Source organism: Salvelinus sp. IW2-2015, linkage group LG33, assembly GCF_002910315.2.
Source record: "Salvelinus sp. IW2-2015 linkage group LG33, ASM291031v2, whole genome shotgun sequence".
Classification (NCBI taxonomy): Eukaryota; Metazoa; Chordata; class Actinopteri; order Salmoniformes; family Salmonidae; genus Salvelinus; species Salvelinus sp. IW2-2015.
The window spans coordinates 12,134,446-12,157,045 of record NC_036872.1 but is presented as its reverse complement, the minus strand read 5'-3'; the positions used below and the strand labels follow the sequence as shown (position 1 = coordinate 12,157,045).

The window sequence follows — 22,600 nt, the reverse complement described above, 5'->3', positions numbered from 1 at the left end:
TCCCACTTGTGTCTTCCGGAGTAGAGGTTCTTCCTGGGTCCAGCACCCAGGGGACCATGGCACATAGGTGCCCAATATGACCTTTGATGTGTACCTCTTTGATTGGCAGTCATTGCTTAACTGTTATAGGCCCACTTAATTTCAAAGGTTGAATCAGTGTTTAGAACTCTATTGACTAAACGTTTACTAACCTGTGGCGTCTTTTCAGTACAGCTCTTCTGACACATCTTCAGGTGTACATTGTACAGGTCTGGTCTCTGGCACGTGGACATGCAATGCCAATGGTGGTGAAGAATCACGCGTTTTCAACCAATAACTTAATCTAGAATTGGAGCACACGATAGAGCATAATTTGCACTAGTAGGCCATCTAGCTGCTAGAAATTCACACAAGACAACCTGAGATAATCATACCACGATAAGAACAGTACCCGGGAGGGAGCATGTTCATGATCACTCCATGCATGTCCAGCAAGCTAAATCTCAACAGATGTTCTTTATTCATAACCGGATTATGAATAAAAAAACGGGTTTGGCAAAAGTGAGTGATTTGTTAACCTGCTAAATCTCTACCGACGGGATCGGATCCGGATCCGGTCATCTCTAAAGATATCGGTCTGGTGATTGGAGAACATTCCTTGGACCCGCGTTTTAATTCGCGTTGCCAATAGCAACGGGAAATCCTCTGCAACATGTAAAATTACCGCAAAATATTTCCTGCCTGTAGACGGAGACATGCGATAACTCATTTGACCATCCTTGTAAACATGACGTAGTTTTCCAGGCCATGGGGTGCTCAAACGAACCAAATTTGAGGGGTACATTTCGAATATTATATGAATTGGTTGGTAACGTCCTAAGCAAGCACCATTTATTTTCTTAACTGTTTCGTCCGATCTCGCTCGTTCCTGATCTGCATGACTGCACACATATGAAAGAGTAACTAGTATCATTGCATAAGTAAGTTGGCGGGCAGAGACAACCGTCGGAACTTCGGCTGCAAACACTTGTTTCACTGTATTTGTGTGTGATAATGCTCGTCGAAGCCTGTGTTGTGGATGGATTCGGTGACTTGTTCTAGTTAAAGCGTAAATAAAAGTGTTTACTTGTTCTGCAGGTCCAGCGGACAAGAATTGGCTTTTGAGAAAGATGACAACTTTATCCACTGTCGAATTGCGCCCTCTCACATGATACTGTTATAGGGAAACTAGGAGTGCCCGTGGAGCTGTTCGAACCCCCTCAGGGCTAACAGACATGACTTTCGGCGGAGACATTTCATCTGGTGTACTGGACAGTCGTCACGCGCACCTTGGTGGGTTGGGAGTTAAGATAGACTTCGGCATATGATTTTGGTGTGTCTAGTCTCATCCATCAAACGTGTCTGGCAACCAAGTGGGGGGTTTCTAAATTGAAGGAACCAATGCCATACACCTATCTACCTTATGCTGTTTGTTATGTAACGGCTTAAGTCTAACCAAAAAGCAATTCGAGGAATCGGCGCAGACATTTGGGGCTTTGATAACTAACCGATTGCTAAATTATTGTACCATCAACACTTCCTATGACTTTAAACATTCAGAAGTGGACAACTCCTGCATTCAAAGTTACAAAAGGATACCTGGCTCAGCTGGCTCTACCAATTAACTTTTGCATTTCATAATAAGTGGCGCCAACACAGCATGTAGTATTCTATGTGATTGTATACACTTCTAAAATAAACTGGTCATTAACACTAATATATACTGGTCCAGTAACACAAGTACACTATTTTAGTCATAACCACCAGACATTTAACATCCATGTAGTTTGCTGATTCTAGATAAATCGCTACAATTTACTACTATGGTTGGTTAGAAGAGTCACACACATTTGTGTACACATTAAGTTTTATTGTAACAAAACAACTTGTACACCGCTAAGTTTAAAACATGATTATTTCCCCCCCAGCGGAAAATAAAACTTTGATTAGATGTAAATTCCATGAGATAACAGGTTCTATTCCATGAAGCAGTGGGAGGCCCAAATTTACAAGCATTTTTTTTACATTTTTGTTTTGTTTATTAAAAATGTAATTTCACATCTCATGAATGTCTGTAAAACAATAATAAAAAAAATGATATAGTAATGGTGTCAAAATGCCCACCCCCCCCAAGAAATCCCTTCACCCTACCCCAGCATTGACCCCAAACATTACAGGTGATGGGAATAAGCTGGTATTTTCTGTTAACTTTTAACCACATAGGGGGGGACATTATTTGCAGGGATCTACTCGCCAACTGAACAAAATTATAAAAACTATAGAGGGGTCTGCTAGCGCTAGGTCACTGCACCATGGCTTTTGTTCATTTATCACAACCTCTAACAGCAAGAAAATTATATATATAAATTGCTATTTAATTCTACTCAAGATGGCATGCTGAATCTATTTTTTTGTAAGTTTTTATTTTTCTTCAGATGAATTTGGGAATTGGGGTGGTACATACAATTCAAGGCAGGAATTTGCCATTGGTTTTTAGATGAGACAAAGAAACTTAACATGGCACAGACAGGAGTGAGGCTTCAGAATGAGACAGCGAAGCACAAAATAAAAATACAAAATCTTGCTCCCAAATATGGGTGGATAACCAAATTGGGTGAAAATAGGAAAGGGTATTGGTAGATGTCATTTTTCAGTTTAGTCATCTTCTCCTTCTTCATCCTAAATAAAATAAAGGAACAATCATCAACACCATAAAAACAAATCTCACTATTCAATATAGCCAATTAAGAGGAAATTAAGCAATTATCTAGGGCATACCTCCCCCTCGTCTCCGTCATCCTCATCTTCCTCTCCATCATCTTCATCACCCTCCTCATCAATGTCCTCAAGACCTTCCTCGTCATCATCATCTTCACCTTCTGCCTCCTCATCATCCATGTCAGGAACCTGCCAATCAAATTAGCCAACATTTTAACTATAAATTCTTCATCTACACACGAGACTTAATCTCCTGGGTGACATCCAGAGAAGGAATAATAAAGTTGCACAATGGACATAGAAGTCAAAGAGCTGAGAACATCGATAACAGGGTGTGCTAGGCATTGGAGACCAGCGTTGGAAAAAGTACCCAACTGTCATACTTGAGTAAAAGTAAAGATATCTTCATAAGAAATGACGCAAGTAAGTCACCCAGTAAAATACTACTTGAGTAAAAGCCTAAAAGTATTTGGTTTTAAATCTACCTAAGTATCAAAAGTAAACGTAATTGCTAAAATATACTTAAGTATGAATCTTTTCAAAATCTATATATTAAAACAAACCAGACAGCACGATTGTTGTTTTTAAAATGTACGGATAGCCAGGGGCACAGTCCAACCCTCACACATAATTTACAAACTAAGCATGTGTTTAGTGAGTCCGCCAGATCAGAGGCAGTAGGGATGACCAGGCATGTTTTCTTGATAAGTGTGTAAATTGGACAATTTTTCTGTCCTGCTAATAAGCATTGGGTGTCAGGGAAAATGTATGGAATAAAAAGTACATAATTTTCTTTAAGAATGTAGTGAAGTAAAAGTTATCAAAAATATAAATAGTAAAGGAATGTACAGATACCACAACAACAAAAAACGACGTAAGTAGTACTTTAAAGTATTTTTACACCACTGTTGGAGACTTACCAGGTAGTACTGCAGGGGGTTTGGCCAGATGTCATCCTTGATGACCTCTCCCAGCTCATCTGCCCCAGCATCTGAGTGATCAGTGAACCAGGTGAAGAAGCTCTCTGGCTCTTCATGCTGCCTCTTCTTGCCGGCTTTATTCTGCGTCTGGCTGGAGCGCTTTGTCAGGTCCTTCAGAGACGTCACAGGGGTAACAAACCAACTTAGGTATTTGTTGTGAAACTGTTAGATATTACTTGTTAGATATTGCTGCATTGTTGGAACTAGAAGCACAAGCATTTCACTACACTCGCAATAACAACAACCAGGCATGAAAACCAAAATGATCTATATACACTGAAGTACAACATTCAGGTTAGGGCTGGGAATTTCCAGGGACTTCATGATACGATATGTATTTTGAAACTAAATTTATTGCGAATAAATACTGCGATTTGATGTTCCAAGCATATTGCCCACTAAAGAGGGAGCACGAACGAGAAAGTGAGTTTTGATCAGTCAGGGTAATAAGTGACAAAAACATGTTGGTTCACTATTTAAAAAGATGGAGAGCAAGCTAGCTATATGATTAAAAAAAACAGAGTTTTGGCATAAGTACAGCCAGCTAACGCTACCCACAGTAGAATTCTACATAGTTTTCACCTGAAATCAATACTTATGACAAAATGTATATTATCCTAAAATAATTTTGCTATATGCAACTGCAGAGATATTTCCCCCTCATATTCAGGTACGTAGTGTTAAAAAAGTCTGGTCAACATACTGGTTTAAGTGCCCTACTCGTTTCTGCCAAATGCTGTGCTTTTAAAGCAGCAATATGTAACTTTTTGGGCAACCAGACCAATTTCACATAGAAATGTGAGTTATTGATCTGTCACTCATTGAAAGCTAGTCTAAAAAGCCGTAGATATGTTCTATTTGAGCCATTTCTATGCTACACATTCGTGAGTTTAGTTTTTACGTCTTACTTTGTAGTTGTTTTTTTACACCAGCTGAAAATACACTGTTGGGTTACTGAATATATATTTCACATCATTTTAGATTGTATAATGATTCTCTACACATTACTTGTTTAGTCAAACTAAAATGATTTAGCAACCAGGAAATAGCAGAGCGATTTCCGCATATTGCACATTCAGAGAATCTCCAATATGTCCATGCATGTGAAAAGAGGTGATGTGAAATACCTTTCCTGATTTCCATTTGATTTCTGTTGACTTTGATGATGGGTCTCCACTCTCATTCAGATGGAACTCTTTGGAAAGGACTTTGTTTTCAAAGTATGGGTTTTCATCAAAATACTAGAAGACAAAATAAATAAATGTAATTAAGCCAATAAATGACATATTGCTGCCATTAATGCAATATCCTATGAATGCAATATGATGGTAACCTTCACGTACAAAATCTATTCTGTAGCCTGACTTGATATCTTCAAATTCTGTAACCTCCACCCTGGTCAGATAGTGAAGTGCCTCCTCATCTTCCTCACCAAGAAGGGCAGAAACTGTAGGGGGAAGAATTAAAACAGTCAGAACGTCTGAGCATTCTAGGTTCCAGCGGTAAAATCCTGTGAGAGCCTACTAAAGAAACGCACCTTGCGGATGGTTGACGAACGTTGTGACCCAGAAGTTGGGGATTTTGGCGATCAGTTCTGACCTCTTCTGAAAGAATGGCTGACGGAGTTTGTTGTATTTCTGTTCTACCTTCAATATCTCCTCACTCGCCTGCTCATTCAGTCTGTGGAGAAGAGATTGCATATCAGCGTTTTTCCTGGATCAAAAAGGGCTTAGGTGGCGTTTCTCTTCCCGAAAGTTGTGTATATAGATTTTTTTTGCGTTTTACGTGAATTTCCTGAAATTAACAAAATTACTCTATGGAGACAAGAAATGTTTGCCATTTTAACACGAATTTCCTGAAATTCTAAACACTGTGCCATGGAGCTGAGAGAAAATTGTGCAGTTTTAAAGCTAATGTAAACGGAATTGTACATGTTCTGCCATGTAGCTGAGCGAAGTCATTTTAAAAGATAATTTCCTGCAATTCTATGCATTTTGCCATGGCTAATGTTTTTGCTCAAACGTAACAAAATCAATACTGTTAAATGAATTATAGGTCCTTTCTCTTTTCTACATACTTTATATTTGGTTTCAGTCATTTAAGTTTACACCGAAAGAGTTTACAAAAAAAATCGGCATGGCTGATTATTAGGGGGATTTTTGGACGCTGATCATGGCCGATTACATTGCAATCCACAAGGAGACTGTGTGGCAGGCTGACCACCTGTTACGCGAGCGCAGCGTCAAAAGGACCCTGTGGCTGCAAGGAGCCACGGTAAGTTGCTAGCTAGCATTATGTATCATATTAAAAAAATAATAATAATTCTTCACATAATCACTAGTTAACTACACATGGTTGATGATATTACTAGGTTAACTAGCTTGTCCTGCGTTGCATATAATCAATGCGGTGCCTGTATCATCGAATCACAGCCTACTTCAACTTCGCCAAACAGGTGATGATTTTAAAAAAGCACAATCTTTGCACAAATGTACATAACCATAAACATCAATGCCTTTCTTAAAATCAATACACAGTAGTATATAAAAATTTAAAAAAACTGCATATTACGTTAAGAAATTCATGTTAGCAGGCAATATTAACTAGGGAAATTGTGTCACTGCTCTTGCTTTCAGCGCAAGCAGAGTCAGGGTATACGTGAAAATTTCTTCATAAAAAAGAAAGTAATTAATTTTCCAGAATTATGACATAACATTGAAAGTTCTGCAATGTAAAAGCAATATTTAGACTTAGGGTTGCCACCCGTTCGATAAAATACGAAACGGTTCCATATTTCACTGAAATAATAAAACGGTTTATTTTCTAAATGATAGTTTCCGGATTTGACCATATTAATGACCTACAGCTTGTATTTCTGTGTTTATTATATTATAATTAAGTCTGATTTGATAGAGCAGGCCGACTGAGCGGTGTATGGCAGCAGCAAGCTCGTAAGCATTCATTCAAACAGCACTTGCCAGCAGCTCTTCGCAATGCTTCAAGCATTGAGCTGTTTATGACTTCAAGCCTATCAACTCCTGAGATTAGGCTGGCAATACTAAAGTGCCTATAAGAACATCCAATAGTCAAAGGTATATGAAATACAAATGGTAGAGAGAAACAGCCGACAAGTCACATTTCCTATAACTACAACCTAAAACGTCTTAATTGGGAATATTGAACCACCAGCTTTCATATGTTCTCATGTTCTGAGCAAGGAACTTAAACGCTAGCTTTTTTACATGGCATATATTGCACTTTTACTTTCTTCTCCAACACGGTTTTGCCTTATTTAAACCAAATTGAACATGTTTCATTATTTATTGAGACTAAATATATTTTATTTATGTATTATATTAAGTTAAAATAAGTGTTCATTCAGTATTGTTGTAATTGTCATTATTACAAATATATACAATTCAGCCGATTAATAAATCGGTATCATCTTTTTTTTGGTCCTCCAATAATCGGTATCTGCGTTGAAAAAGGTCAACCGCTAATATATAGCACATTGTTACACCTTTAAACACAAATGTGTTTAATACTGATACATATGCACTAACTTGAGTGGCTTACCTGTCAATTTCATTTTGAACTTCATCAATGTGTTCAATAGCTTCCTGTTGCTCTTTTTCTGTAATGAGAAATGCAATAATGTCAGAAAATATTGTAGTGACTCTCGGTGCAGTGCATTGGTGATATACATCAACATTAAATAGTAACTACCAAGTTCCTGCACATTTACCTGCCAATAGTCAAAGATGTAGCTATATCCAACAAAGAAAGTTACGAGCTAATGTTCTTGTTTTGAAATTGACCCTGAACTCCCAAGCTTCACTCAGGTCCATGGATGGAAAAGCGTTGCAGGAGTGAGCCGGTAACGATTTGTAGTCTGAATAAAGGGGTGCAAAATGGGCGAAAACATCCATCTTAATCAACAAATTGTTTTTGCCATGCATGACTGAAAGTGTTAGCAACACCTCTGCAACTAGCGATTTCAGAGCAGCTTGTAAACGGCGGTTCTTCCTGCTGGCTACAGCGAGGGCCGCGTGGTTTGAATGTGGGAGTCCGCACACTGCACTCTGTGCCTCCTTTTCCCAACACTGACTTACAGCTAGGTAACTAACGTTAGCTGCATTGCATCGAAACTATGCACAAGTTATTTGTTTATAACTAACCCTGCATTGTTGAATCAACGCATGTAATGCTTCCAATGGCATACTTCTCGAAAACAACGGCTCACTAACTATAGGTTAAGCTAGTTAGCCATGTTTCAAATAACACCCTCTCTGGCTAGTTTCATGGCGGATATGCACAACAACAAAGTAACGTTAACAAGGCCACGGTGGTTTCATTCAACATAGAATGCATGACTTCTCAATCAAAAATGCACTGTCTATTATACAAATGGTTGTACAATTGCTTTTACAGTACCAAGGACTAGACTTGCGAAATAAAATACTGAACAGGACATTCAGTGATTAAACAATTAGCTAGGTAACGTTAGCTAGCTATGAAATGTTGCTAACGTAGTTAGCTAACATGGCCTCCATCACCGGTCTAACGTAGTAGAACCTAGAACTACGCACTCACGGCAGACAATAGAGACTGCACCCAGAATCGGGCATATTCATATGGAAAAGCACAAGGACAACACATTACTGGCTGTGAACTCATTTGCATTCAAGTTGTACATTTCAATAGAACTAATAAAGAAAGTGAAAATGGCGGTTAACTGGAGGCCGCCATTCCTTACCGGAGGTCTCGTCCGCGCCGTCATAGTTTGAGTTCAGCTCCTTTTTACTCACTTTTGCCGCCGATGCCGACATGTTTTTCGAAGGCTGTGAATAACAGACTTCGGAAAAGAACACTGAATTCGTTATTTTCTGTTCTCTCCGAACAGGAGATGATTATTTCTACCTACGATTTCGGTGTGCCGTTACAACGTGTGCAGCCCTCCTCTACACAATAAAAAGCGAGTAAGCCAGACACCACGAAGCTCAAGGCAAGCCCACTCACGCGCTCCCTTTCACTACGAACGCGCCTCAGCAAATGGAACCAACCGGGCTCCGCCTCTCGAGGACAAGTCTACTTGCTCGATTCTAGTGTTGCTTTCTGATTGGCGAGGTCGCACACGGGCTGGCATATACTAAGGTGATTCGATTAATCTGGCCCGGGAAGGCGTGTTTTACACCGGGTGAAAGTTGATTGCATTCGTTTAGGAACCAGGCATCTAGTTCAAAGCCCAGGCGAGGACGGCTCAAAACAAAAGTGACGTAAAGAGTAGGATTCTGTTTTCACATGCAAAAGTGATTGCTTTTGATAACGTTTTATCTACCTTCCCAATGAAAACTAGTTTGAAAATGCAAACATATTTAATATAAAATACATGTATGTTTCTGGACGATGCAACAAAAACTGCCTTGTTGACAACATGACCGAGCGGTGCAGATTACTGTTCTATTTGAGAAAGCCACTCCCCCCTCACCGTTTTTGCCCGTTCAAGGCACGGGCCATAAACCGCTGCCCTGCAGGTCAGCATAATCAAATCCCCCCACTAACAAAAAAAGGCGGGATTTTGTTGAAAAAAACATCAACATCTTTGTAACATTTTGTATGTATTTACATAATCATTTTTACACGATCACAGCTAACAGTTTCTTCTCTTTTAAATATATAGTTATTTACTTGCTGTATAGCATTTTCCCTCTCAACTCTACCCTGCTACAAAGGGAAGGTAGGCTACTGCTATTGCAGAAAAAAATGTTTGTTATTTTCAGTTTTTTATTTATTTTTATTCACCTTTATTTAACAAGGTAGGCCAGTTGAGAACAAGTTCTCATTTACAACTGCGACCTGGCCAAGATAAAGCAAAGCAGTGCAACAAAAACAACAACACAGAGTTACACAAAAACAAACACAGTCAATAACACAATATAAAAATCTATGTACAGTGTGTGCAAATGTAGAAGAGCAGGGAGGTAAGGCAATAAATAGGCAATAGAGGCGAAATAATGACAAATTAGCATTAACACTGGAGTGATAGATGTGCAGATGATGATGATAGAGATACTGGGGTACAAAAGAGCAAGAGTATAAAAAACAATATGGGAATGAGGTAGTTGGGTGTGCTATTTACAGATTAGCTGTGTACAGGTACAGTGAGCGGTAAGCTGCTCTGACAGCTTATGCTTAAAGTTAGAGAGGGAGATATAAGACTCCAGCTTCAGTGATTTTTGTAATTCGTTCCAGTCATTGGCAGCAGAGAACTGGAAGGAGAGGCGGCCAAAGGAAGTGTTGGCTTTGGGGATGACAAGTGAAATATACCTGCTGGAGCCCGTGCTACGGGTGGGTGTTGTTATGGTGACCAGGGAGCTAAGATAAGGTGGGGCTTTACCAAGCAAAGACTTATCGATGACCTGGAGCCAGTGGGTTTGGCCACGAATATGTAGTGAGGGACAGCCAACGAGAGCATATAGGTCGCAGTGGTGGGTAATGTATGGGGCTTTGGTGACAAAACGGATGGCACTGTGATAGACTGCATCCAGTTTGCTGAGTAGAGTGTTGGAGGCTATTTCGTAAATTACATCGCCGAAGTCGAGGATCGGTAGGATAGTCAGTTTTACAAGGGCATGTTTGGCAGCATGAGTGAAAGAGGCCTTTTGGATTGGAGATGCGTAATGTGAGTCTGGAAGGAGAGTTTACAGTCTAACCAGACACCTAGGTATTTGTAGTTGTCCACATATTCTAAGTCAGAACTGTCCAGAGTAGTGATGCTAGTCAGGCGGGCGGGTGAGGACAACAATCAGTTGAAGAGCATGCATTTAGTTTTACAAGCATTTAAAAGCAGTTGGAGGCCACGGAAGGAGTGTATGACATTGAAGCTTGCTTGGAGGTTTGTTAACACAGTGTCCAAAGAAGGGCCAGATGTGTACAGAATGGTGTCGTCTGCGTAGAGGTGGATCAGAGAATCACCAGCAGCAAGAGCGACATCATTGATATATACAGAGAAAAGAGTCGGCCCGAGAATTTAACCCTGTGGAACCCCCATAGAGACTGCCAGAGGTCTGGACAACAGTCCCTCCGGTTTGACATACTGAACTCTATCTGAGAAGTAGTTGGTGAACCAGACAAGGCAGTCATTTGAGAAACCAAGGCTATTGAGTCTGCTGATAAGAATGCGGTGATTGACAGAGTCAAAAGCCTTGGCCAGGTCGATGAAGATGCAGTACTGTCTTTTATCGATGGCGGTTATGATATCGTTTAGGACCTTAAGCGTGGCTGAGGTGCACCCATGACCAGCTTGGAAACCAGATTGCATAGTAGAGAAGGTACGGTGGGATTTAAAATGGTCGGTGATCTGTTTGTTAACTTGGCTTCCAAGATTTTAGAAAGGCAGGGCATGATGGATATAGGTCTATAACAGTTTGGGTCTAGAGTGTCTCCCCCTTTGGGGATCTCAGATGATACGAAAGAGAGGTTGAACAGGCTAGTAATAGGGGTTGCAACAATTTCAGCGGATAATTTTAGAAAGAGAGGGTCCAGATTGTCTAGCCCAGCTGATTTGGCCATGTTTGGGGTAGCCAGGTGGAAAGCATGGCCAGCCGTAGAAAAATGCTTATTGAAATGATTGATTATCGTAGATTTTTACAGTGGCGACAGTGTTTCCTAGCCTCAGTGCAGTGGGCAGCTGGGAGGAGGTGCTCTTATTCTCTATAGACTTTACAGTGTCCCAAAACTTTTTGGAATTAGTGCTACAGGATGCACATTTCTGTTTGAAAAAGCTAGCCTTGAAACAGCTAGCCCTAACTGACTGAGTATATTGGTTCCTGACTTCCCTGCCAGCTTGTGATAGCTTTGACGTCATCACTGAGTTCTTAAAAGAACAGGCTTTCTTACACAGCCGCCCCGAATGTCTGCTACAACATTCTAACCAGATAGAAAGTCTGTTCTAGGTGACCAGGTTCTTCTGCATCGTAATCGAGGATGGCTGGGAGCTGCACCAGCCGGGCCACTGGTCGTAGGTAAGTCTAACCCTTAACCTGGATAGCAGCAGTCCAAATACGTCCATCAGCTCCAGGGTAAGTTTGAGTCACCTTCCCGACCAGAGAGCTCGAGGGAGCTGAGTGTTCATGATGAGAACCCACAGGGTTCACAGGAAGTTCGCTTCCATCCTTACCCCACCTCTGTCTTTCCTGTAGACTGGGCAAGTAATAGAGAATGAACTGGGACCAAATGTGATCGGCAAGGACTTGGCTATGCCTCCAGTGGCGTTTCACTAGGATGTTACTGGAGTCATACAAAACCTGAGGAAGAGATGCGTCATAGCGTCCCATGAGTAGGAGGCTCGATGTGACGGGATCTGGTTCCGCGACATCGGAGATGTTCCTTCAGGTGGGGGGCCATCACTTTGAAGGGCTCTCGCAGTTCTCTGTCTCTTCCAACGAAGTTCATACCATTGTCCGAAAGAAGCTTAAAAGGCTTGCCTCGAAGTGCAATGAAGCGTCTTAGAGACATCAGGTAGGCCTTGGCATTCAGGCTCTCCAGGAGGTCCAGGTAGGTGCAGCGGCTGGTCATGCATTTGTAGACGATGCCCCATCAGTTTTCGTTGCGACGTCCGATTTTTATGTTGAATGGTCCGGAACAATCCACTCCGGGACAGTAGAAAGGTGGCTTATACAGTCGCAGAAGAGCAGGAGGTAGGTCTGCCATTTGTATTTGTATTTATTATGGATCTCCATTAGCCAAGGCAGCAGCTATTCTTCCTGTGTTTTGCCAAGATTAAGGCAGTTATACAATTTTAAAAACATTACAATACATTCATAACAAAATTCACAACACACTAAGTGGAACATAAGGTTTTACACGCTCTCTTTGGCATTGCAAACAGGTGTGCTGAAACTCCCAGATGGCTTCCCTTCCCCGCAGAATCCAGTATCTATGATGCAGTTCCGCCAGAACCCTCTCTGGGCCGGGATGGAGGAGAGTCTTGTCGAACTCTTGAATGAGTAGGGGATGAAGGAGAGTCTTGTCGAAATCTTGAATGAGTAGCTTGGTCAGCGGATCCAAGACGATGGGGTGCATACCATCCATCTCCAGGTGCTCTGCTCTTCATAGTCTACCGTCAACTCTAAGGAGTCCTGAATCCTTATCATACTGGGGAGACAAGGGACCCAGATGACTGTTAGAAGACCGGTTTGACATGTTGGCCTTGACCTCTTCAGGAAACGATTCCATCTGAGCTTGCTTCAGGAGGAGGTTCTCTATGTAGTCTGCTGCTTCGCTAGGTGAACTGGAGAGTGGATTGGCCGTGCCGTGTAGGGATCTAGTTGTTGCCTTCATGAGGTCTTTCCATGTATCAAACTTGCTGATATCTGGGAGCTGAGGACTAGGACTGACAGACATGTCCGCAGAAGGCTGATTTCTTCAGTTCGCTGTCATCAGGCTCCGGGTAAGCAACAGACATTGAAGGCCACTGATCTGTTGGAGGAACTCAGGGCCTTGGTGCCATCGATCTGGTTGGGCCAGCTCTTTCAAGGTCTTGCCCCGAGTGACGTCATCAGCCAGGTTGTTCGCGATATCCATATACCTCCAGTTGGCTACATCCTTAAGGTTCTGAACCTCTGCAACACAGAGACATATCCTCTCTCTGATGCATAACAGAATATGTGGAGGTCTCTGGTCGACTTTGTATTGTCAGCATATGGTGGTGTATAAGTTCTGGGGAGTTCCATCTGGACAAGGTCAGGAATGTCTTGTTCCCAGACAAGCCATCTGTCCAGCAGGCTCTGAGGTTGAATGGGGTCGTCCCAACCTATCCCTTCCTTCCACAGGTCCTGGATGAGTACCTTGGCTCAGGTTGTGAAAGGCCTAATGGGTCGTATTGATGGGCGAGCATGCTGTAGATATTACTCATTGTAGGTTTGGAGCTCTCCGCAGTGCAGTGCTTGTATCCCAAGGAGTCTCTGAGGCAGTTCCAACGTAGCCCCAGGGTTGGTTCCTGGAGATCCGTGTTACTTTGGGAAAGCCACAGTTCGCTTCTTTCCTATCTTGCCTCGGGCAGTAGGTGCTCGATGACAGCTGGTACATTGCTAGCCCACTGGTGTATCTCAAAGCCTCCAGTATGGAGCCACTGCCGCAGTCCATTAACAATGTTTCTTGCTTCATCGGCAGAGGGTATGCTTCAAAGGCAGTTGTCCACATAGAATGACTCCTCGGCGGGCTTCACAAGTTCTTGGTTGACTCCAATGTTGTCCTGAATGTGTCCTTGCAGAGCGTAGATGGCGCAACAGGGACTACAAGTCGTGCTGAATGGCAAGACCTGCCACTCATAGATGCTTAGTTCTTCAGTTCTATTCATGTTCCGAGGTGAGCTGGGGGTTCATGTTCCGAGGTGAGCCGGGGGATGTCTTTCTCTCTGTGAACGGGGCCGCACGGATGGGTCAGGTGCGTTCGTATGTGTTGGATCCATATCTTCGGGTTGTTAACTCAATCCGGCTTGAAGAACCATGAATTAAAGGATGATGGCTCTGGAATTTTTACACTGATTGAGTAGTAAGTTATGGAGATTGTACTCTTATTAGAGAGACGGTGAGAGAGACAGTTCCTCAGTATGTGGACGATGGTTCTTTAATGTTGATTGGAGATTTACAATGTATGTTTTCTGATATGATCTGTGCTTGAAATCTGTGCTTTTTTTCTCATGCACCATTGACTCAGGAAGATGTGCCCTAGTGGGTGTCAATCCCCTGGACATTCGTGTGGCAGAGTTAAAATACTATGTCCAGAGAGAGACAGAGGTGGTGAAGGTGGCTAGGGATGTGGTGAAGGAGCTTGAGGAGCTGTCATCTCACGGCCAACTGGCCCTGGCTGAGGTGGGCTAGCTTGGTTATTTCTAGAAACACTTGAAACATTTTTTTTTACTATTCTATTAGAAAACAGTACAAAATTAGTATCAATTCACAGGGACTAAGGAACCTTTCGTAAAATGAGTTTAAGATTGGAAAAACATCATCAGGTTATTGGTTTTTACATTGGAACATTTGTTTTTGTTTCTATGCTATGTGTGTTTGAGGAATTGCATACAGTATATCTCTACCAGACCCGATTCCATGTGTAAGATTTGTCTCAGAAGCTACATCTTCTGCGTCTTTCTCTGGAGTATCGCCTGAGGGAGTCCTCCCAGGAAGCTGTCCAGGAGCCTGTCACCAAAGAGGGGCTCCCTACAGGATCCCCTCCCCCTGGGGGACAATGACAAAGTTGTTTACTCTTCTCCCTTTCCTCCTCAATCTCCTCATCCTTACTTAAGCCGGCCTCCCTAACAGGTAACCACTCTCTTCAAACCTTACAGATATTTTATGTATGTTTATGGATCTGAGGTAAAATCAGAATGATAATATTTATTTTAAGGTCTGTTCTCCTGATAAATGTAACATTTTACAGGCACAATTGAGGTCAGGCTTCTGGGATGTGAGGACTTGTTGAAATCCTTGCCAGGACGAGGCCAAATAACCAGTGCATCTTCTGCTCCGGATAGCCCAACAGATTCCAAAGTTGACAGCCAACCTGATCACACAGAAGACCTCTTCTGTAAGTTCCTGTATAAAGGACCTTAGCCCTACTCATCCTTAGTGCTATATTGAACATCCACTACCTCCTCCTCTCCTGCGGGGAGTGTACTGTGTATGTATGGTATTAAGTGCCCAGAGGGCTTGTGACTTCTTTGTTGAAGCTGTGGTTGTCGTGTTTGAATATCCCAAGTACTGTACCTGTAGAACCAGCTCTTCTACATGTTATTGTAGTCAAGGAAATACAGGACAGTAATATCTGACTTTGTGTCTGGCAGTGGAGATGAGTGCAGTGTTGAAACTGGATAACAGAATGGTGGGTTGCACCCACTGCAAACCCCTGAACAAGCAGGCCTGGAGACAAAGCTTCAGCATCCAACTGGAGCGGGCAAGTAGTGTCAATAGAGTGGGTGATTGATATTCTCATTGAAGTGGAAAGGGTGACTAGTAGAGCTAGTTCTTATACAGAACACCAGGAGGAGCCATTGTACTGCCCCTACCTGGTTGTATGGGAACTCAAAGGAATGTGTTGTACATAGTCTGAACATGTCTATATTGGTAAAAGGTCATATTAATTCTCAGTTGGGAGATTATAAATATATTTCATATTTGGACCCCCACAGTCTCGGGAGCTGGGGATTGGGCTCTTCTGGCAAAAATGGAGGGCGACGTATGCAGTCAAGTACCTGCGCCTGGAAGAGTTCCTGGACAACCAACAACATTTTCTGTGTTTGTGCCTGGAGCCCCAGGGTACACTGTTCACTGAGGTGTGATTTGTTTATAGTTCCGAATATGAGATGGCATAGCCACAGTGCGGCCTATCAATCAGATATCCATATGTAACACACTACTTGTTATTTTTCTGGTGGCTTTGCAGATTAATTTAGTCAAACCTGTTATTGAGCGCCAACCCAATGAAAGGTGGATTTTCTCAAAAGAGAAAGTTACTCTATGTCACCTGCCTTGGTCCTTTAGTCACAGATCGAATAGGCCTACTCCTGTTACTGTTGATGATAGGTACAGTATATTGGGTTGATGGATTGAACTCAGCGTTCTTTTCCCTCCACTCAGGGAAGAACTTCCTACGTGTTGCCCAGATGAACAGGAACTTTGCTACATGGGGCCATCTGATGATGAGTGTCCTGCCTCAATGCAGTTCCTTCACCACTTTGAGTCTGTTTACTTCCTCTGATGTTGTGGTCAACCCGCCACTTTCCACCAATAAGGCCACTCTCAACCCCCTTTCTGCCAGGGTGAGAGAAAGCACAGTGCTGCCCATGGAAACACAATACAGACAATGTGTGCATTAAGAACATCAATTGTAAAACAGGTATTGTGTGTTGTGTATTTATAAGAATATTTGGTTATGGGACTATATGTAATATCACTTTCACTGCATGATTTCCCTGACTATATACATGACCATCACTGTGTTTCTCTTGATCTGCAGTGACGTGCCGGTGATTAGGCTGAACATAAGTGAAGAGCAGTAATCTAAAACGTCTAGCACTGACCAGGGAAGATGCATCCCCAACATGATCTCAACAGCACAGAAAACACCACAAATTCCTACTCTGACAGAAAAAGTGGTGAACACCTTTATCAGCTCCACCGAACAGAAAACTGTGGTAGTCAAATGTCATTTTGGTAAAGTCATGTGCATAGAGTCCTTTAGAAGACTTTGATGAAATGTTATTCAAATGAATGACTGGTTTTGTGGAAATTCTTACATAGGGACACTCAGTCAATCTTAAACCAATTGTTTATTGATTTAAGATTGTTTATTGTTTATTGTCAGTGCGCTGGAGAGGGTCCAACAAACTTAATGCACCATAGTGAATGTCTGTCAGGAGCTCTGCTGGTGCAGTCCCAGCGGTTGTCTTATACAGTGGGGCAAAAAAGTATTTAGTCAGCCACCAATTGTGCAAGGCCTGTAATTTTCATCATAGGTACACTTCAACCATGACAGACAAAATTAGAATTTTTTTTCCAGAAAATCACATTGTAGGATTTTTAATGAATTTATTTGCAAATTATGGTGGAAAATAAGTATTTGGTCACCTACAAACAAGCAAGATTTCTGGCTCTCACAGACCTGTAACTTCTTCTTTAAGAGGCTCCTCTGTCCTCCACTCGTTACCTGTATTAATGGCACCTGTTTGAACTTGTTATCAGTATAAAAGACACCTGTCCACAACCTCAAACAGTCACACTCCAAACTCCACTATGGCCAAGACCAAAGAGCTGTCAAAGGACACCAGAAACAAAATTGTAGACCTGCACSAGGCTGGGAAGACTGAATCTGCAATAGGTAAGCAGCTTGGTTAGAAGAAATCAACTGTGGGAGCAATTATTAGGAAATGGAAGACATACAAGATCACTGATAATCTCCCTCGATCTGGGGCTCCACGCAAGATCTCACCCCGTGGGGTCAAAATGATCACAAGAACGGTGAGCAAAAATCCCAGAACCACACGGGGGGACCTAGTGAATGACCTGCAGAGAGCTGGGACCAAAGTAACAAAGCCTACCATCAGTAACACACTACGCCGCCAGGGACTCAAATCCTGCAGTGCCAGACGTGTCCCCCTGCTTAAGCCAGTACATGTCCAGGCCCGTCTGAAGTTTGCTAGAGAGCATTTGGATGATCCAGAAGAAGATTGGGAGAATGTCATATGGTCAGATGAAACCAAAATAKAACTTTTTGGTAAAAACTCAACTCGTCGTGTTTGGAGGACAAAGAATGCTGAGTTGCATCCAAAGAACACCATACCTACTGTGAAGCATGGGGGTGGAAACATCATGCTTTGGGGCTGTTTTTCTGCAAAGGGACCAGGACGACTGATCCGTGTAAAGGAAAGAACGAATGGGGCCATGTATCGTGAGATTTTGAGTGAAAACCTCCTTCCATCAGCAAGGGCATTGAAGATGAAACGTGGCTGAGTCTTTCAGCATGACAATGATCCCAAACACACCGCCCGGGCAACGAAGGAGTGGCTTCGTAAGAAGCATTTCAAGGTCCTGGAGTGGCCTAGCCAGTCTCCAGATCTCAACCCCATAGAAAATCTTTGGAGGGAGTTGAAAGTCCGTGTTGCCCAGCAACAGCCCCAAAACATCACTGCTCTAGAGGAGATCTGCATGGAGGAATGGGCCAAAATACCAGCAACAGTGTGTGAAAACCTCGTGAAGACTTACAGAAAACGTTTGACCTCTGTCATTGCCAACAAAGGGTATATAACAAAGTATTGAGATAAACTTTTGTTATTGACCAAATACTTATTTTCCACCATAATTTGCAAATAAATTCATTAAAAATCCTACAATGTGATTTTCTGGATTTTTCCCCCTAATTTTGTCTGTCATAGTTGAAGTGTACCTATGATGAAAATTACAGCCCTCTCTCATCTTTTTAAGTGGGAGAACTTGCACAATTGGTGGCTGACTAAATACTTTTTTGCCCCACTGTATATGGCTATACACAGACAAGTTATATTTGCATAATTTAGCTTAATTAATTCATCATTACTGTTTTGTTTCATTCATGTGACATACCAATACTGGTTCATAACATGTGACAGACCAATACTTCACGAGGCTTCTTCTCTCTAAACTGAGACCTTGAAACGGAGATATCTTTCGTTCTGAAAACAAGGTCTGGGTGTACTGCCAAATTGCAGCTACTGTTAGTAAGGATTTGTTCTGTCAGTCACTTGCATGAACACAAAAATTGGTTTATAGTAAAGCACAAACATAGAACATAGAAATTGGTAAATAGAAAAGCACAAGTATGACATTTCCATCACACTGGCCTTGGTGTCCATGGTTCTAGCTTTGTAGCATATCTGTCTGCCCCTTTTCAGCCCTCCATTGAAAACTACACAACAGAGAGAGCAAATGTATCTCTGTCCTGGGAAGGGGACACTTTGGAAAGGTCCAGTGTTTTTTGCCAACACAACATGATGTTAGAGTATTATATGATTTTGTAATAGCCCACTGCACTATGTACTCCAATATTCACCCTATCCAGGTACTTCTAGCTGACTTTAAGAAGACAGGAAAACTCTACGTCTTCAAAGCCTTGAAGAAGAGGAACATTGTGACCTGTGATGAAGACAGGTTAGTGTTCTTTAAGAATAGGAGACATAATGATACAGTATACCAATGGATAGGCTTGCTCACTTAACACAAATACAGTAGTACAGTAGTGATACCCACAGATAATAACTTATTTACAGTAAGAAATGCTCTCTCTGATGGCTTGACAGCCTTATGTGTGAGAGGAGGATCTTCGAGATAATCAACGCGTCGAGGCACCCTTTTCTGGTCAACCTGCACGGCTGCTTCCAGACCAGTGAGCATGCGTGTTTTGTCATGGAGTACTCACCAGGGGGTCATGATCCATATCCATAATAACGCCTTCTCTGAGGTGCAAACCAGGTGAGTTGTACCTTACACACTTAACAGTGCAAATTTGGATTGTCATGACTTCTCTTAGATTTTCTTGACTTTTCTTTAGGTTACAGGTTCTACTCAGCCTGTGTTTTGCTGGGTCTAGAGTTCCTGCATCTGAATAAGATAGTTTATCGGTAAGTCGTGTCTGAGTCATTTGACTCACGGGTGTTATAAACCAGCCCTAAATACAGCTATAGCTTGCATCTGCAGCTTATTTAAATTGGATGTGTTTTACACAGGAATTTGAAGTTGGACAACTTGCTGATAGACGCAGACGGATTTGTTAAAATCACAGACTTTGGACTTTGTAAAGAAGGTAAATTATGGTTTATCGTATCTCAGACAGAGTATGTGGGTATGTGTGGAAATGACATATTACAAACTGTATGTGTGTGTGTGTGTGTGTGTGTGCTCTATCTGCTGTTGACCTGGCAGGGATGGGGCATGGCGACCGGAGGTCAACATTCTGTGGAACTCCAGAGTTCCTGGGCCCAGATTCGCAAAACCTTCTTCAGAAGAAATGTCTTCTTAACTGCCATTTTAGACTAATGAAGAAAGTTAAGCAAAGTTGATATTCCTCATAAAGGTTGTTATTGGAAATGTTCTTGCGCTATTTCTTATGTTTCTCCTTAAGCAAAAAGTTAAGAACAAATTGGATTATTTTAAATAAGGTTTTTGAATTTGTTCTTAATTCTAAGATAGCTGAACCCTTGTCTTAAACTCAGGGTAGTGAGAGAATACGCTCATGAAAGCAATTGAAAGCAATTCACTCACAAACTTCATCTGAAAGCTTCAGTATTGATTATTTTAAACCCAATAATATGTTTTAGAACTAGTCTCTGAAGGAAATATGCTAACATGATTGCCATTGCTAGCTAGATAGCTAAATCAGTTGCCTAGCAACACACATCTTAAGAAGATTCGGAATAAGATATTTGAGAAGTTTGTAAGAAAATCATTGATTCTTAAGATATTGTTGAGGAATTGCACTTACGAACTATCTTATGAACTTCACATTTTTTTTCTTAAGAAGCTTCTTAAGTAATTGCGTAAGAAGTGTTTTGTGAATTTGGGCCCTGGCGCCTGAGGTGCTTACTGAAGATAACTGCACACGAATGCACTCCCTAAAACACAGACAGACTAAACAGTTTGTCACAAACAAGCAACACAAACATAGACATATGCATACAAACACACAATAACACACACACTTTACACATGTACACATGGATTTTGTGTTATAGATATGTAGTAGTAGAGTAGAGGTATGAGGGGGCACACTTAATATGTTGTGAAATCTGTTGTGAATGTATTGTAATGTTTTTAAAATGTATAACTGCCTTAATTTTGCTGGACCCCAGGAAGAGTAATGGGGATCCATAATAAATACAAATGAATAACCACAAATACACAGATATGTAATGTTATATAGTTTCAATGACTGGCCATAAAACAGAATAAAGCCTTCCCTCTATCAATCTTTTGCCAGTCTCCATTCCCAGGAGAAGATGAAGAGGAGGTGCATGGCAGCATAGTTAATGATGATGTTCATTATCCTGGATGCCTCTCTCCAGACTCCATCTCCATCACTCAAAAGGTAACCACCCTCCTTTCTCTTCTCATTTTGTCTCTCATATTTGTATATATTTGGAAACCGTTCAGAAAGAGTTTTGTTATGAAGATACCAGCGTTTGTTTTGAACCCTCAACCTGTCTGTACATGCAGCTTCTTAAGAGGAATACAGAGAAAAAACTGGGAGCCGGAGAGGGGGACGCAAATGAAGTTAAGGGCGAGCAATTTTTCAAGCTAGTTTAGTTCAAGTCATTTTCAATCAATGCTTTTAGATATACACTACTGTTCAAAATTGTTTATCATATCTCAGACAGAGCATCCCGGAGTTGCGTCTTCACTGTTGACGTTGAGGCTGGTGTTTTGCGGGTACTATTTAATGAAGCTGCCAGTTGAGGACTTGTGAGGCATCTGTTTCTCAAACTATACACTCTAATGTACTTGTTCTCTTGCTCAGTTGTTTCTTGGCAATTTCTCGCATAGAATAGCCTTCATTTCTCAGAACAAGAACAGACTGACGAGTTTCAGAAGAAAGTTCTTTGTTTCTGGCCATTCTGTAATCGAACCCACAAATGATGATGCTCTAAATACGCAACTAGTCTAAAGAAGGCCACTTTTATTGCTTCTTTAATCAGCACAACAGTTTTCAGCTGTGCTAACATAATTGCAAAAGTGTTTTCTAATGATCAATTAGCCTTTTAAAATGATAAACTTCGATTAGCTAACACAACGTGCAATTGGAACACAAGAGTGATGATTGCTGATAATGGGCCTCTGTACGCCTATGTAGATATTCCATTAAAAATCAGCCGTTTCCAGCTACAATAGTCATTTACAACATTAACAATGTCTACACTGTATTCCTGATCAATTTGATGTTATTTTAATGGACAAAAAATTTGCTTTTCTTTCAATAACAAGGACATTTTTAAGTGACAACTTTTGAACGGTAGTGTAGATGCATCAACCATATCTTTGAGATGCTTGTGGGAGAATAAGTTATATTTTGTAACTTAACCCATATGTACCATATCTATTTTTCCTGACAAAAATCACGGAGTCTGTGGACGTCAGTAACTTTGATAGCGAGTTCACGACTCTCCAGCCAACCCTGGCACCTCCTCCCGTGTCCTGCAGCCTCTCCCCTGAGCAGCAGGATGCTTTCACAGACTGACTTCTCAGCTCTGCATGGATGAAGCAGTCAGAGACAGAGGGTTGCATCCAGGTCATGAAACGGTTGCATGAACAGTTTCCTAGCACAACCTTGACTGACATTAACTGAATGCATGACACCCT

At 41.6% G+C, this 22,600-nt stretch overlaps 1 protein-coding gene and 1 pseudogene across 1 annotated transcript; one reads left to right on the top strand and one right to left on the bottom strand.

The window, feature by feature from the left end:
• Positions 1 to 1,867: 1,867 nt before the first annotated feature.
• On the bottom strand, positions 1,868 to 8,833 carry seta (SET nuclear proto-oncogene a). The gene is made up of 8 exons (XM_023978842.2): positions 8,473 to 8,833; positions 7,293 to 7,350; positions 5,254 to 5,396; positions 5,060 to 5,163; positions 4,844 to 4,957; positions 3,657 to 3,827; positions 2,797 to 2,925; positions 1,868 to 2,697 (listed from the first exon to the last, which is right to left on the bottom strand). Exons 1-8 carry the CDS (start codon positions 8,543 to 8,545, stop codon positions 2,674 to 2,676), a joined length of 816 nt encoding a protein of 271 aa, XP_023834610.1. The 5' UTR covers positions 8,546 to 8,833; the 3' UTR covers positions 1,868 to 2,673.
• A 5,266-nt stretch (positions 8,834 to 14,099) lies between these two features.
• On the top strand, positions 14,100 to 21,550 carry LOC111958129 (serine/threonine-protein kinase N2-like; annotated as a pseudogene).
• The last annotated feature ends 1,050 nt before the right edge of the window (positions 21,551 to 22,600 follow it).